The sequence below is a fragment of the Myripristis murdjan genome, chromosome 9, assembly GCF_902150065.1.
Source record: "Myripristis murdjan chromosome 9, fMyrMur1.1, whole genome shotgun sequence".
NCBI classification, from domain to species: Eukaryota; Metazoa; Chordata; class Actinopteri; order Holocentriformes; family Holocentridae; genus Myripristis; species Myripristis murdjan.
Genome location: NC_043988.1, coordinates 33,310,265 through 33,327,872, shown reverse-complemented (window position 1 = coordinate 33,327,872; position 17,608 = coordinate 33,310,265). Strand labels below are relative to the sequence as shown.

Sequence of the window (17,608 nt, the reverse complement as noted above, 5' to 3'; positions counted from 1 at the left end):
AGATGATTTGGCGCATTGACTTTCAGGTGTGCAGCCTGTTAAAGTCTAGATTTGCATCATATGAAGGTTTGAAGAAAGAGTTAGATAGTTAGCATGAGCAGTGGAGATCAGCAAGGAGTGTTGCTCTTGAAGTTAGTGGCATGGCCTATCCTTAACCCTGACTTTGCTCTCTTTCCTTGATAAACATAGCCTCATAAAATTACATAATTATTGCTGCAGCACCAAACCATAAATGGACAAGCAAGGAAAAAGATGTCACAGTCCTGCCCGCACTGTAGGACTGACAGGTGATCTGTTGAAAAGTGCAGGGCAGAAACATCACGAGCACTGAGCTCTAAAGGTGTAACCTAAATCAAAAAAAGGGGAACTTTCAGTTTTCTAGCAAACAGTGATTTACTGTCAGTTCAGAGGAAAAGTTTCTGTGCTCGGTCAGCAAAAGAAAAACTCCCGATGACCATTTCAGTTCCCCTTTCCTGCTCGATCCAACTCCTTCCCTCCTGTCATGCTCCCACACTTCCTTTCCCAGCCTGTTTTTCTGTTTCCTCCCCCACCTCCTCCTCCTCCTCCTCTGCCCCCTTCTTTGCTCATCCACCTCGTCTCTCTCTGTCTCTCTCCTCCTCCTCCTCCTGTTTCTCTCCCTTTATAATCAGGGCAGCAAACAAACTTTTGGTCACAGTAGGCCACAGTAGCTATTGCATCTCAAAATCCTCTGGCTACCTTCACCTCATTTTGAATCCTGCTCGGCGCTGTCCTCTGTCCAGTTGGACGAGCCTCTAAACAGAGCGCTGCCTTCAGCTCCACAGGCCTCTCCTCTGTTCGCTGTCTATCTGCTCGGCCTACATGGCTTACGTAACCAAGTGGGGACACAAAAGCGCAGGGAGGCCCAGTCACGCATCGCCAGGGGAAGCAAGAGTGCAAAAAAACCCAAAAAAACCCTTAACCCTGAGCTGTCAACAGTATCGAGCCGTCCCGTCCTGCTTTCATTAGCTCAGTTTTTACCGGACAGTCTGAAGGCTCTTTCTCTTTCTCTTCTCTTTTCATGTCTGTCAGCACGACGGACTGGCTTTCAGTTTCCAGATGTCCACTCCTGGATCCTCTGCCCACACTTTTCCATGTCACTCTGCCCTTCCAGTCTCTCATTTTCACTCTCTCAGCTTTTTGCCACCTTCCATGTCTTTGCTTTTCTTACTTCTCTGTTCCTGTTTCTTTGTCCTGTCTGCCTGTCACTTTGAAACTCCTGTTTCCTATCTTTCTTTCATCCTCTTGCATTCATTTAATTATTGTTCGCTTTCTTTCCTTTATTCATTCACTCTTCCTCCCCTCTTTTGCTTATGTTTACTTCTCAGGCTTGGCAGGTCTCACTGATATGGCCTAAAATCAAGTATTAAGCCAAAGCCAAGGCCTGCAACAACATCAGGCCTTCCTGGCAAGCCTCATATGCAACCTGCCTGCCTTATCCAGCTTTGCTTTCCATCCCGCCTCCCCCCCCAAAAAGAAACAGATTTGATTAAAAACAAATAGAACAGAGATCTCTTATCAGACAGACGTGTTATTGAAATGATGGTGCTGTTTCCCAGGCCACAGAAAACAGCCTTAATGAGACTCTGCTGGCAACATTACTGTAACGAGTTTTCGTCTCTCTGTCCCTCATGGTGTTTTTAGTTGTCACCATTGAGCTCTGCTGCTTTAGGCATAAATGCTGTATGCGTGCACATGTACATGAATGATGTGGGACTGTATACGTTAAGTCATCCAGTGTTTTTAATGGTTGTTCCTTTTATAATAAAAACAGGAAGGAGCTATGGATGGATGTTTGTTTCTTCACCTGTCAGTCACACATGATATCTAACTGTACTTTTTTATGTCACCATAGTGAAACAAGTAGGACTTTGTAGTCCAGTCATTTTATGAAAAAAACCTAGGACAAATTGCAAGAGAAGCAAACTCAGCTGATTTTGTATCCTCAGTTTGTCCTGAGTGAGGGAAAAAAAGTCCCAAGAAATCCCATTGATGGAAAGTTTTGAAAATCACCTATTTATGACCACATATTACCAAAAAACAGGGGAAAGGGGGTCAAAATTTTACTTTCAGATATCACTATAAAAATTCACAAGTTGATTAAACACACAAAGACAAGAAAAAAAGTCAATGACAAGTTCTTTGAATTATTCTGTTTACACATGTATATCACACATTATCTGATTTGATGTGCGCTAATAAGGAATATAAGGAATAAATGCCAGATGCCAGAAGAGACATTTAAACAGTGAATTAAAAGGTAACTATATATATATATATATATATATATATATATATATATATATATATATAGTAACCTTGAATTAAAATGTTACTATATAACAATGAATTAAAAGGTTACTATGTATATAGTAACCTTGAATTAAAAGGTTACTATATAACAGTGAATTAAAAGGTTACTATATATGTAGTAACCTTTTCATTCACTGTTTAAATATCTGTTCTGGCATTTCTGTGTGTTAAAAACAGTGTTTTTTTGGTATGTGGTCATAAACAGGTGATTTTCAAAACTTTCCACCAATGGGATTTCTTGGGACTTTTTTTCCCCTCACTCAGGACAAACTGAGGATACAAAATCAGTTGAGTTTGCTTCTCTTGCAATTTGTCCTAGGTTGACCCCAATTTTGGCCTAAAATTACTGGACTATTGTCACACTTCACCAATCACTCTTCATGTGGTCATATTATATAAACTATTTATTCTTGTAACTTACTGAAAATGTGGTATATTGTGATTATATATCATTATCAGGATATGAAATTACCTATATGGGGGTATGAGATTGAGGTCATATCACACAGCCCTGGAAACAAGCAACGTTCTGCCTCCCGTTCATTTCATTTATGACAAAATGCGACAGCAGGCAACAATCCCACACATGAGATTGTGAGGCCGGGAGTGACATGGGGTTGGACAGATCTGTCAGATTTTCCTGCTGCTGAACGTCAGCCAACAACTGGCGATTGCCGATATCTCTGTCGCAGGGGTGGGGTCTCTCCCGGGTAAAAACAGGAGAGACTCCGCAGCCACACTTCTCTGTTCTCTGCTTAGAAGTAGCTGCGATTGTCACTAAAATGAGAATAGCTGCTCCACCTTAAAGGCCACTCCACCTTCAGTGAGTCAGGTCACGCTGGCTAACCCATTCATTGTCGCTAGCGTTGGGGCTAACCCCCTTTACTTTAGGCAAGAAACACGGGGACTTGGCTTGGGTCTTGAGGAGTTGAAGCATTTATTCACTGACAAATGGTCTCAGCTGTCTACAGCTCTGCATTAATACAGAAACAGATCACAACAGACAAACAACTGCAAATTCCCCTTTAACATATGGAGTGGGAAGTGATCGCTGTGCTTTCTTGACTTGTTTGTGACACGCTCAGCCGCCAGCTGCTGGCAAAGAAGGCGATACTTCTCATTTTCAGTATGGTGAAATGAAAATGTACAGTCAGACACAACTGATTGGGTTTTTATGAAATTTGGAAATGCTGCGTCGCACAGCTGCGGTGTGTTACGGTGTTAAATTACACAGATCGGCATAAAGGGGAGACGCGACGTGTTGTTTTTGCTTGTTCATTTGTCCACGTCACAAAATCTGATCAGACAAAACTGATCAGATTTTGATGGATGTTTTCTCTCGTCATCTCAAAACCACCCTGACTGGCTTGAGCCAAAAGAGGAGTTGTAACCATGTGTTTTTTTTTTTTTAACTTGTGTTTATACTTTTCTTATGTATAGCATATTCCTTTTATTTTGTTTGTTTGATCATCACAGGCATATGTGTTGTGAGTGGGAGTTGGACTTTTTAAAAGTCTTTTCCTTATTTTGTCTCCCCGTTTCATAGTGACATGTTTCATTAAAGAACATCAAAAACTCTTCTCTCTCCCCTCCTCCGGCAGGTTGAAAACATCCTGCTGAATGACCAGGGAAATTATGTGCTGTGTGACTTCGGCAGCTCCACTCACAAGGTCTTGGTGCCACATAAGGACGGCGTGACCGCTGTGGAGGACGAGATCAAGAAGTAAGTGTGTTAGTCCACTAAGGAGACATTTAGCTCATAAATCTGCTGCGGCTGATAGATAAAAGAAATTCACTCGGCAGTTTTGCTCCTCCACCAGCCAGGAGTTGGACTTCAAAATGACCTGTCAGGGTGACCGCCAGACAAGCGTCAGGTCAGGGTCACAGTGTTGGGCATCACAGGGGAGAGCGATGCTGAATTGATTTTCATATTCTCAGAGGAAAGGTGCTCAGTTATCTCCACAAGGTGTTGTTGTGTTGAAACCAAACTTCAAAATAAACTGCACTCATCTGATTTTTGTGGCATAAAATGGTTTAAAGAAAGCGCTTCATGCACGTGCACAGAAAGTTCTAGGATTTCATAAAGTTTTTGAAAAATTGAATTGAAAAATTCTTGGAAATCACAGAATTTTGTCAGCCTCAGTCACTAGTTATTCACGAAACACATTTTTTTTTCATTGCATGTTGCTCAGAATAAAACAAGAAGACCTCTTTGAATGTGTGTTCAGAATTTCGCTCAAGGAAAAAAAACGTCATGTTTAAGTATAGATAGCTCATGCAAATTCAACATTTCCCTGAAACCCTAATTAGGATAAGCAGCTTGGAAAATGAAATGGAGGGGAAAAAAAATAAGTCAACATTTCAGTCCTGGGACGTCATGGAAAAGTTGAAGAATTTGACTTTTAACAGAGTGGGAACCCTGAGCCGTTCATATGCAAAATATCCATCAAAATGATCACAAATGATTGCTTGCAGTTCTGGTGTGTACATAGTGCTAAATCACAGTAGTCCGGTCAGATCTGGCCTGTCTGCTTTCCCACATTTATAGCCGCGATAAACTGCAGCATGTGGCGCTTATCCTCAGTATATGACAGCTCATAAACCGTTCATGACTCTGGTCACACAGAAACCACCAGGCCAGCGGGCCAAGGATCTCTGGCCTCTGGTGAACCAGCCACACCGGCTCGTCTGATCTCCACAGCTCAAACTCCTGCTGTTCTCATCTTCCAGGGATAAGAAAACAGCAAGAACACAAGCCAACCGGCCAGTTTTAGTTGTGCACCGCTCTGATAATAAAACTGTCAGGTTTTCTGTTGCAGCGGCTGGTAGATGAGACAGACCTTGCTCGTGTTTTGGTCAATTCTTTCTGTGCGTGGGAGGCTAGGAAGGCAGATACACACACACACATACACACATAAGCGGCATCGTATGAAAGTGTGTTTAGTGATTTGAACGTTGACCCACGGCTGACTACATCCTGTTGCTGTGACTCACAGGTACACGACCCTGTCATATCGCGCGCCGGAGATGATTAACTTGTACGCAGGGAAAGCCATCACCACTAAGGCTGATATATGGGTAAGCCTCTTCTCCGTTTGTGTGTGTGTGTGTACCTGTGTGCATTTACTCACTGCCTGCCTGTTATTATGTGTGAGCATGTGCTTATTAGCTGGTGTGTGTGTGTGTGTGTGTGTGTTTGTACGAGTGCTTGTGCAGGCAGGGATCAGGTGTCGTGTCTAGGTTATTAATATGCCTATTAAACCTCTGTGTTTTTCAAGGCAGTGGACTGGAGTCATGGAATTTTTTTTTTCCCCATGGAGAGATTTTCTAATATTTGTGTTTTTTTTTTTTTTGGTAACCTAAAATGTTGTTTTCAGGAGGATGGAAGTTCGAAACAGAGTGAAAAAAGTTTTGTTTTCAAAAAAAAAAAAAAAGGAAAAATAATGCCTCTGTGTGGATGTAGCCTTAGTGATGGAGGAGTCTGGAAGTTTTATGTCTTACGTAAATTTACATAAAGTGCTGATTTTGTGCCACATGAAGGCCTTGTAATTGCCAGTTTGGTTGCATTTATTGCGTCGCCTCAGTTGATGGACTACCTGCTCCTGTTTGTGGTGAGATTGTTCTCTGACCTCATCGAGCCAAAAACAAAGCTGCATTTCTCAGATCCTGTTAAGTCAAACTTCAATACGAGGTTTTCACCAGACAGTGGTGATAACTGGGCATTTATATGTGTGTGTGTGTGTGTGTGTGGCACCCTGCAGGGCTGGTTTTGGCCCGGCGGTGTCTTTGTCGTCATTCTGCTCCGACAGGTCGGTCCTCTCCCTCTCGGCTCGCCCGGCGCTGTTTGCTTTTGTCCCGTAAAACACTGAGCAGCTCAGCCGGGCCTCGGCCTCGGCCCCTCCCTGCTCCTAATCCTCCTCTGTTTCTCACAGAGAATCCTCCATTTGTGGTAATTAGGCCCAGTGAAGGACCTTGATGGGCTTGTGCGAAACGGACCAGGGGTGATTTTGAAGGTGCGATGCAGAGACGAGGGTTTTGGACGGCAGCCATTTTGAGGAGCGGTGTAAATTTGATGCCGCACAACCCAGGGAGCTGTAACAGCCAGCGTCTAATGACTCGGCTGCTAATGTGACAACTTAGCACAGTGGTTGTCAACCTGGGGGCTGCAAAATGATCACTGCAGTGGAAAAAAAAAATCTGTTTCTACATAAATGAGTTAGTATGAGTATGGTCTTGGTTTTAATCCTTTCTTTAGTGAAATAGAGGATGATGGCAGCCTCCAGGCCTCTCCCAGTGTTTAATCAACAAAAACAGCTTGTAAAGAAAAGAAAATTTGTCGTTTGTGGTCTGACTATCCCATTCTGCACTTGTGACTATTGTTTTTTTTCTTTCAGTGTAAGGCTGATACTAGTGGTTTTGCACTGAAGCCACTGATAGGAGCAATTTTGTGTCGATCTATAAAACTGAGCATTTTTATGTGCAAAGAATTCCTCAGAAATGCCTGAGTTAGTATCTAGAGCATCCTGGAGCACTAAAACTGTCGACTGAAACTCAGACTAATAAAATTCTTTTAGTGATCGCAGCCCTTTAAGGCAGAGTGACCCAACTCATCAGTTTAATACAAGAGAAACTTTCAGATACATCACTACCATTAGTCCTGAACACTGAAATGAATAAACTGCAGTGAAAAGGAGGGTTTTACGTCGGGTTTCATCGACCTCTCTGCTGCAGGAAGGAACCTCTCATATCAGAGGTGGACCACGCTGATTGGACGATATCAAGTGTTTGATAAAAGGCTGATATCAACCTACTACAGCAAACCAGCACAGTCGTCTAACCCCACATGAAACTGGACTACAAGTGAACATCTCGTTCTTCTGGGGCCACAAGTGAAACAAGTTGAGAACCATAGAATTAGTCTCTATGTTTCTGTAGATGGCTTCTATGGCTACTGAGGCTTTTTAAAGGAGCTTCTGTTTGCAGGAAGGCTACTGTAGCTGCGGGGGGACACAGCACACAAACGCCAACTTCCCGTCTCCTGCCACATACATTCTCACTTCCTGCTCTATCTATAGCCGAGTGTTTAAATGCAACTGTATGTAGCCTGTGCCTCACAAGCGTAAAAGGCAATTATCCCGGCATTGTTGCGCTTGTTAGTGCATGTGTTCGCTCTCAGATTAGCAGCTGAATAATATCAGGCTGGATTAGCCTGTTCAGTGGAGAATGTCTCTTTTTAGATAGGGCGCTTAAAGGAGAACGCTCCCTAAACGCTGTGGCTAATTCCAAAGTCTCTTTCATCTCCGACTGCATCATCAGCAAAAAAAAAAAAAAAAAAAAGGCGCCAGAGCCAAATATAGCACTACTGAATATATTATGTGAGAGATGAGCGCTTTTGCATGTGTGTTTTGTTTGGACAGGCATATTGCCAGGGGACAAGGCTCTGGGCCTTTTTTTTTTCTTATTTATTTGTTCATTTTTAATAAGCGACTTCTGTGCCAAATGACATAAGGAACATTAATTGTTTGATAAGCGGTCGCGTGTCGCTCAATGGGAGGAGCGTGGCGCTAACACTGCCAGCGTTAAGGATTCAGTTCCCAGGGGGGGCAGACCACGCTTGACATGTAAAGTGGTAACGGTTGTGGAAATCCCCGCTCATGCATTTTTCCTGCATCTACCGTTCTTTCTGCAGACGATTCCTCCTTGAGCCTGTGACTGTAGAACAAACAGAGCACAGTATAACACAAAACTCTGAACCTGCTAGTTACAGGACTACATCTAACTTCTGCTGATTGGAAAGAGAGGAAAGCCTTTTTTTCCTCTTTTCTCCAAACACTGCCTCTTGAGGAGGGACTCAGAGTGCAGCAGTCGTTCTCTAAGCATACAGTGACGTGTGAAATATGCAGTGGTTTTGTCTCTACACACTCCAGGGACTGGGAGGCGCTTTGTACCCCTTTCTCTACCTAAAAGCTCCTGGGTCTTGCTGTTTGAAAGGTGGTTTGGGGGCAAAGCGAGCACTTCAGTTTAGTTTTGTTTTTCCGAAAACAATGAGCAAAAAAGGAGGAGATGTGCCTGTTCTGTCGTCCTTCTGTTGTGACCGACGACTGCACTGTAGGGTTGCAAAGGGGCGGAAAATTTCTGGTTAATTTCCGGAAACATTCCGGAAACTTTCCATGGGAAGTTCAGCTGGGGAATTTTGGAAATTTTGTTTTGTCATAAGCAGACATGCGTGCAAACTAATGACATTTTTGACTTATTTTGAGTAGATTTTTTTTTCTCAGTCCTTCAAGATTGATGGTGGATAAATGAATAGAAATAGGCTCAATGAATAGATGAACACTCCTCAATCAGCAGCTAAATCAAACTATAACCTACGTTCTTATATGAAAACTGTATTTCTAAAAAAAACTGGTTAGCAGAAGGCAGAAGAACCAGCATCACAGTGGAGCTCAATGGCTGATAGAAAGCCTCTTAAATAGCTACTAAACACATTTTGACTTATTTTTTCCAGTTAAACTTTAATACCATGGGTCAAATATATTTACCCCAGTCATATCATCAAAACGTCCTTGACTGGATGTTGTCCGAGGGCTCAGATGGCGCTCGAGTCGTGTGGAAATTCAACTGAATTTGTATTAAATCTGGTTGTCTTAATCAGGATTATGCTGCAAGACGTTTTTTCTTCAACTACATTAAGTTCCCGCTTATAGGCCAACATGCAATTTTGCAAATTTCCAGATTATTCCTGTAAATTCCTGTTAATTCCCATATATTCCCATTAATTCCCATGGAAAGATTCCGACTTCGAAAATTCCCGGAATTTTGCAACCCTACTGCACTGTGGAAGCCGTCCCTACATTCATGATTATTTACAACTGTGCCGCTATGAAGTTGAATTTTATTTTGGAAAAGAGATGCATGGCGGTCAAAAATGACATACTTTGACGGTGCTTGCGTCATACCTTAAACACTCCCGATGAAAATTTAATGCTGAACATCCCAGACACCCACAGGAAATCACAGCGCACTACCTGGGTAGAAGGGGCTGTTTGGGGCCCAGAAACTCAAACCCCTGAGGCAAACAGAGGGATGTGGTTCCTCTGATGCCAACAGGGCTCAGGGTTTCTGGTTCAGGGTGACAGCTCCTGCCATGGAAAAGATTCTTTGGATAACAGCATCCACAAACTGAAAAATGTGAAATGCCATGTTGACAACTTTGATTTTCAGTGTTAAAGATCTCGCTCTCTCTGCCATTGAATAGGTTGTGTTTTTTTTCCCTGACTGTTGCTTTATTTTTCCCCCTCAGGCACTTGGATGCTTGTTGTACAAGCTGTGTTTCTTCTCGCTTCCATTTGGGGAGAGTCAAGTCGCCATATGTGACGGAACCTTTATCGTTCCAGATAACTCCAAATTCTCCTTCAAGTTGCACTGCTTAATCAGTAAGTAGATGGTTAAACACACGTCACGAGGCTCTGAATGTGTCTGGTCTAATGATTTGAAAATGAAATAATAATGTTTTACTCTGTTGGCCGTTGGAGAAGCGTGCGTTTCTGCAAATCCTTCTGGGCAACATCCTCAGGGTAGGCTTTTCTTGACAGACCAGAGTTTATCTTTAAAGCAAAGTAAACAGCAATTTGCTCCTTGAGATATCTGAGTTTGCTTATGAACACAAACGCACATCTTTCCACGTGTTGACAGACACGTGGACTTCAAAGTAAAGACTGCTGGTGCTCTGAAGAAGTACCACAGCACATCAGTTTGAGCCATAAGATTTAATTAAATTCAGCTGTTTCAAGTCCATTTGACACAAGAAAATGTCCCAACACGCTTTCCACATTAATAATGTGGACATGAAAGAAGAAGAAAAACACAGCTGATGGGATAAACCAGGAAGCTGATACAAACAAAACAACACAACAGAAACACAACATGCAGGCAACAACAACAGATGACAAGCGTGTGTTATTAGTGCACGGTCGGAGTGTGTATTGAGGAAGACAGATGAACGCAGGGTGGTGACAGGTGAGAGTGACAAGTCCGTTTGTCTGTGGGCTGAAGCGGCTGGAATAAGGTCCAGGGGAAGATTATTTTTTCCACATCCAGTACTCTTTTTGTAGTGTTTCATGTCACATGTGTTGTCATCAACTTGCTTAAAATTCACATCCACAAGTATAATTTCCATATAAGCTGCTGTGCTGGTTTTACTTCCTCAAATTCATCCTTGTGCTTAGTAAAGCAGGGTGGATCCAGACTGTGTCACTTGTAATTATTTGACCTAGAGCTCCACCAAGTGGCCAAAGAGAAGAAGCACATCGCCCTCTGTAGAGCGCTCTCTGTTGAGCATCGTGTGCTTTGCTCTTGCAGGATACATGCTCGAGCCAGACCAGGAGAAGAGACCAGACATCTACCAAGTGTCCTACTTTGCCTTCAAGTTTGCTGGAAAAGACTGTCCAGTGCCAAATCTCTCTGTAAGTCACTGCGAGTCGTATCAGTGGCTCTAATTTTATCCGCCGTGATTTCAAATGATGTGCTCTGTTAAATCATGACAACATAAACCTGGTCATGTCCCTCCCTCTCCAGAACTCCCCCCTCCCCACGTCGCTCCCAGAGCCGCTGACGGCCAGCGAGGTCGCTGCTAAGAAGAGCATGACGAAAGCCAGGTACCAGCTCCTGACGCGCAGATGTGCAAACTGACAGCAGTGCACACACAACTTGCATATTAACATTCTGAAATAAGTTATTATTATTTTTTTTAATCCAAGTGGCATTTCTTACAGTATTAATGTTTCAAAGAAAAATGCACATAGTAATGGAGAAATTGCAGAAGCAGTCATTCACCAAAAATGTACAGGATTGTACCAGGGTCCAGTGAGTGTTTTGTAAGATTGATAATGATTCCAGTGTTTATTTTTTTATATTCATTTTAAAATATATGCATACATAGTCATTCATTTTACTGTAGCTGCCAATAGCCAATATTTTGGACCAATTTTGAATATCTCTTTTATTAAATACTTGAATACACAAAGTGAACAAACAAAAAATAGAGAATACTCCTTTCCTATTAAAGGGGTTGAAAATATCTGCTAGAAATAAAGTAAACTGATCAATTGGTCTAACCTTGGAATAGTTGATTGTGACACTGATGCAGGAGTGGAAAGACTGAAAGTGGTGACATACAGTGTGAACAACACATCTCTCTGTGATTGTACAAAGATTTCTTCCGTTTTTCTCCCTTCACCTTGTGGGGTTTTTGGGGAGTTTTTTCTTGCTGCTATGAGGGCTGAAGGCGGGGTTGGTGCTTTGTAAACTGTGGGTCTGTAAAGCCCTTTGAGACTGTAAACAGTGAATTAGGGCTCTAAATGAACTTCTTCACTTGATAACAGGATCTCAATGTTAATATAAAAATTCATCAGCTTTGTACAGTCTGGCAGCAGGGTTTGATTACTGATTTGGTGTTACTGGTCAAGGAAAATCAACCTAAAAGTTTGGCTACTTTTCCTCAGAATAACGGACTCTGTGGGCCCGACGGAAACATCGATCGCACCAAGACAGCGGCCGAAGGCGGCCAACAGCAACGTCCTGCCCCTCGCCAACACCGTCACCCCCGTCAAGATGACCGTGCCTTCAGCACCCGTCAGTAACGGCCAGAAAGGTACATGCATGATATTAGTGACATCAGTATTTTATATGCTTGCTACACACTCGAGATCCCAGTTCATGTCAGGCCACAAGACTTTGTGCAGCCATGTGCCATGATGTGTCTTACCCTACAAGCATTTGAATTCAGATCCAGTACAGAATAATAATTTTCTTCAGATGTTGCTCATAAATTGTGAAACATGGTATTTAGCTTTCATATTCATCTGGTGTCAATTATAATTAGAAGAACTGAGTAGATGTGGAAATTCTTTCTTTTGTGATTTTTTGCAGCTCTTGTGCTTTGGGCAATAATTTTCATTTTTTTGCTTGTCTGTTTCAGTTTAGGTTAAGTTATTTTTCAGGTCTACGTTCCAGTGTAAAACTGTTTTTAACAATGATATAATCATAACTTCTGAAACACCTGGATTGCTACAAATTTAAGCTTTAAATAATAGTAAGAGTTAATTTCACATTCTTTTCTTGCAGTCGTGGTAATTTCCTTGCTGTGATGGTGCACTAGTGCTAAACGAATGCCACACAAACACTGATGGAAGACATTTGGCCAGAAAGTTCATCTCTCATCTCAGCACAACAGACAATGACACATAATAAAGAAAATGTATGTCAGGCAACGATTGTTACAGAGAAAATGAATTTGTGGACACCTTCTCTCACCTAGACATGCACATGCACAAATAGCTGAGGTGAAATAAATTAAATTTAGTTGTTCATTTAAATAGTGTGTGTCTAGTGTGTGCTCAGACTAATAAAAAATCATGTTTGTCCACCCAGCTCCCACCCCTGGCTCTGGGCAGCCGGCCTTACAGCCTCAGCAGCCTCAGGCCAGCAGCCAGCAGCACCGAGTCCTGCAGCAGCTGCAGCCTGGAGACCTGCGTCTGCAGCAGCTGCAGCAGCATCACCACCACCAACAACAACAACAACAACAACAACAAGCCGTACAGCAACAACACGCCAACGCACAGCAACTCCAATACCTCCAAGTAGGTCTGACACACACAGACACACACACACACACACACACACACACACACACACGCACAGGCAGCACAGATTGTTGAAGCCACATATTTCACTGAACACACCCTTCACTCCTGCTGCACATCTGGACAAAGTTTGGAGCTGTTTATGCATTTAGAAAATGGATTTATCTGGTAATTTGTCAGACAGATACTTGTGATTTGTGTCACAACATGCAGTTTTTCTTCTACTGTTTAACATTCAACACTTCAGCCTGCAGGGCTCTTGTGGTATAAATGGATGATACCTGCCATCCTGCACAAATTATGAACACCATGTCTGCATTCGTTTATTTGCAGATAGTTTATTACAATAAAATATGTATATACCATAGTTTCTTGCACATAAAGTAACGCACAGTATATAAAGATGTAGCCTTGGTAGAGATCACAAAATTTTGCTGCATTTATGGTGAACTGTTTCCATAGTTTTTGACAAAGTTTTCATCTGTTTACAGACTTTAGAAGGTAAAACGATCTGGCAGCAGCAGACAGATGCTGGTGTTTTTTGTTTGGTGTGAAACATTCTGCAGTAGGGCTGCACAGTAAATAGAAATTGTATTGTAATTGCAGTGTTGATAGGTGCATTATCCAAATCTCAACAAGTGCAATTTTTTGCTAAAGGTTACAGAGATGTAAAAAAACAAACAAACAAAAAAAAAACCCTGCAGACCACAGAAAGAAAAATCACATCATCATCATTTTACCAATTTTTCCCAGGAAAAATAAAAGTTATGATGCAAAAAGGATCACTTCCACTAAAATCACAACTAGTATCACAGTGTGCAGCATCTGTCAAAATAATGGAAATATTATTTTTTTTCTCACCATATTGTACAGCCCTATTCTGCAGTTAACATGATGTCTAATGCAGATTAGATGCATTAATGAAGACCACTGTACCTGCCGTCATGTGTTAAATTAAAGTTAAATACAGTAAATACACACATACTGCAGTTTTTTAGTCCTGACAAGGAGAACGAGATGGAGCCGAAGCAATACAGGCACAAAGCATTATAAAACTTTTAACTTTGACCTTAAACCCTCAAACATGTGTGTGTCTTCTTGGTCGTTGTCGTCCTCCTCAGTACCAACAGGCTGTGCAGCAGTCCCTCCAGCTGCAGCAGCAGCAGCAGCAGCAGGCTTTGCTCCAGCAGCAGCAACAGATGATGATGCAGCCGATGTACCAGCAGCAGGTCGCCCAGGCCCAGGCCCAGGCCCAGGCTCAGTACGCAGCCATGGTGAGTTCAAGTACACGTGGTGCTCATCAGTGGCTGGGGCATGGCACTGATGCTGCCGGGGTGCGGAGTTTGATGCTCAGACCAAACACTTGCCATGCTAAAGATTTATTTACTCACAGTACAGTAAGGCTGTTTGGATAAAAGTGTCCACCAAATTGAGTAGATTCTTGTCTAGAAGGATTTTACAGCTGAATATTTTAGCCAAAAGAGGCAAAAATAAACAGGACGTAGCTTGAGCAAATGACAGCGAAACACATGGACACACAGCGTGAAATAACATGCTGGCTAAAGAGTTGGATATTTCATTATATGTCAAATTGGCCTTAAATTGCCCTCTCTAGACTACTATTCCAAACACTGGCACCCAGTCCTCTTCAGTAGAATCGCGTTACTTCTGTGCCAAGCAGAGTTGGAAGCAAACACTCAAACTTAGTAGTCACTCTGTCCAAATATTCCCTAAGACTAGTATTTACGTACCTACTGCATCAGAGTACTGCAAACACAGGTCCTCCAAATACCCAGTGTTAGGGCGGTGTAATTTTTAGCTTGTTTCCCACCGAACGCCTACCATCTGTTTAATTTCAGAGGCAATCTGGTCCGAGCAAAGCCACGAGGGGATCGAACAGAGGGTGAATTCGAGCAGTTTCCTCTGCGTTGCGTCGTGACATATGAAGCAATTTGCAGCGGGGAAGAGAGCGCCTCTCTCTCCTCTCACTGCTCTCGTTCCCAGGACACCCAGCGAGCGTTTAGGAAAACCAGCGTTCCCCTGGCAAATGTAAAGCTGCTCCTTATTGTGATCGAGGAGGGTTGCTGAACGGGTGCGAACTTGAAATATGCTCCAACTGCATCAAGTCAGCTTTATTTGTAGAGTGCTTTAAAATCATAAAGTCAGTAAAATCAAGCCCTAAAAAAATAGGTGGCACTGTGCAAGGACAGAAGCTCAAAAAAAAAAATACATTATAGTAACACCACTGCAAAGTTTTAAAAATAAGTAAAAGAATTTTGAAGTCTGTTCTGGAAAGGAGCTCAAATAGGGTACAGGAGTCATGTGGTCAGTTTGTAATGGGGAAACACTCCAAAATTAACGTCCGTTTTTCACTACCAACAGTAAACCAAATTTTCAGTAACCTGGATCTTTAGAGGAAGTGTAAAGTTCTGGCATTTACACTGGCTTCTGTTTCCCCTGAACCATCCATGAACAGTATGAAGTGTGTTCTGATGTCGCCTCATACTGAATACTTTCTCTCCAAACACTGACGAGGCCATGCATGTCTTGGTTTGTCTGACTTGGACCAAGCAGGGCCAAAATTAAGTTTGGGAATTTCAGAAATCCATAATCGTGTCGTAGCCGATTTCCAGAAGGCTCATGACGTTGCATGCCTCGCTAACTTTGTTGTCTGTTATTTCAGAATATAAAAGAATAACGAATGACTACAGTGAAGGCATAACATTTTACCAGAAGAAACTCTTTTTCGCAACTGGATTCAGAAACTTAAATCCCTCAGCTAGGTGAATTAGTGGTGAACAAAATGACATGGATGGAGAACTCAGCACTCATTATTCTGTCTGTGTTGATTTTACTTCCGGAGGGACAAAACTGTGAATTAGCAACACTGGGTTAAGACCCTGCAGCATGGTTTTACCTCTTTCCACTTCAAACATGGTGTTCACTGTAGCATCTTCAGCTGCAGGTTTCATCATCACGTGCAGCTTAAATTGTTCAGCTTTGGTTTCTGTTTTTCACGCTAGAGCTTAGTCACTGCAGGAATTTGATTTTTGTATTTTCTATTTTGCATTGTACGATCAAGAAATCCTGTTTGCTTCAGTCTGTGGGTTTGCGTGGTTGTTGAGAAGACAGTTTTGTAGAAAAAAGTTCTCTTGGAACTGCAGTAAAAAGCATCTGTACTTGGATTTAAAAGACTATAACTGAGGCATTCAAATGTCAAAGTCTCCAGCCGGTGCAGAAGGTGACGCTGTGTTATTCGATAAAGACAAATTTCACGGTCATTTGGAGCTCACTGTTAATTCCAGACATTGGTGCCTAATGGCAGAGTTCAGTATGGTGTCTTAAACATACCGACATTTGCCACAACTTTAGTGACTTGCATTCCGTCATCCCCCGCCCTCCTTCACTGTCTCCTCAGCTTCCCAATCCAGAATCAGTGTCTAACAACATTTCATCATCTCGTTGCTGTCATTGTGCGCCATGATTTCAGTGGTCCTGCCCTCATCCCCTTCCTCCTTTTCTCCCTCTCTTCCTTCCCTAACAGCTGCACCAGTACCAACAGGCTTTTGTCCAACAGCAGCAGCAGCAGCAGCAGCAGCATCAGCAGCATCATCAACATCAGCAGCAGCACCACCCCGCTCAGCAGCCTCTCCCCTATCTCACCTCCCCTCTTGAGTTCCAGATCCCCCTGGGCTCCTATAATCCAACCACGCCTGGGGCTGGGACTGGGGCCGGAAGTGGCCAAATGGGGGGGCCCTCCCCTGTGGATCCCCCATACACTAACCCCAGGTAACGTCCCCTAACCCACCACCCCCACCAGCAGCCCATCACCATCGTAACATGGAGAGTTTCCATCAGAGCAGAGCTTAGGGTTAGGGTGTCGCTGTGCATGTCAGTGTTCCTACAATGAATGAATGATTCAGATCAAGTGCCAAAGCCGTGCTGTTTTTGATTCCAGTCTTTGTTGAACATTTCATTATGTTGTAGAGATCAGTGAGAAAAGGGGCTCCCAAAAAGTGTATGATATCTATTGTATGATAGAAAATCATAATCCATTCTTTGTTCTTTTCAGGGCTGCCTAGTGTGTATTGTGATTTCAGTTTTCATAAGTGACAAGTAACAGGATTTGGCAGGAGTAAAACATAAAATTTCATGTCCTTGCAAATACCCACATTAGTTGAAAATAGTCCCTGTTGATATCAGAAGCAAAATGTGCAAAAAAGCCATTTAGTTCACTCAGTTATCACAACTAAATTATCCTGATTTCAAATTGTGATACTTGCATCTACCACAAAAATTTGGATTTTTGTTTTAAGGAACAACTCACAAGAAATCAGCAAGATTTCTTTTTTTTTTTTTCAAAGGAGGCAACTCAAAATAAGCCAAGAAAACCAAAACAAGGACTAGCTGGTATTCATTTATATTGAATAACAAGCGCAAGCCTAAAAAAATGCACATTCGTTTTTTCACTTTCAGGCTTTAAAATAAATAGCAGCAGTTTCTTCTGTTGGCCTCTTTCGGATTTCTTTCTTCATTCCATTCATTTCCTAGATTGTAGACTTCTCCGACTTCTTCCTGATATATTTTTCATTTTGGCCACAAACGTGCAGCCCCACTATGTGACAAAAGTGTTT

At 42.4% G+C, this 17,608-nt stretch overlaps 1 protein-coding gene across 1 annotated transcript in view; it reads left to right on the top strand.

Moving 5' to 3' along the window:
* bmp2k (BMP2 inducible kinase) overlaps positions 1–17,608 on the top strand; it is a 60,278-nt gene that overhangs the window by 29,197 nt on the left and 13,473 nt on the right. The window contains exons 5-13 of the mRNA XM_030060370.1: positions 3,933–4,054; positions 5,328–5,409; positions 9,635–9,767; positions 10,693–10,796; positions 10,909–10,988; positions 11,835–11,983; positions 12,763–12,971; positions 14,096–14,248; positions 16,519–16,763. Coding sequence (XP_029916230.1) covers positions 3,933–4,054; positions 5,328–5,409; positions 9,635–9,767; positions 10,693–10,796; positions 10,909–10,988; positions 11,835–11,983; positions 12,763–12,971; positions 14,096–14,248; positions 16,519–16,763 — 1,277 coding nt within the window. The remainder of the gene's footprint in view (positions 1–3,932; positions 4,055–5,327; positions 5,410–9,634; positions 9,768–10,692; positions 10,797–10,908; positions 10,989–11,834; positions 11,984–12,762; positions 12,972–14,095; positions 14,249–16,518; positions 16,764–17,608) is intronic.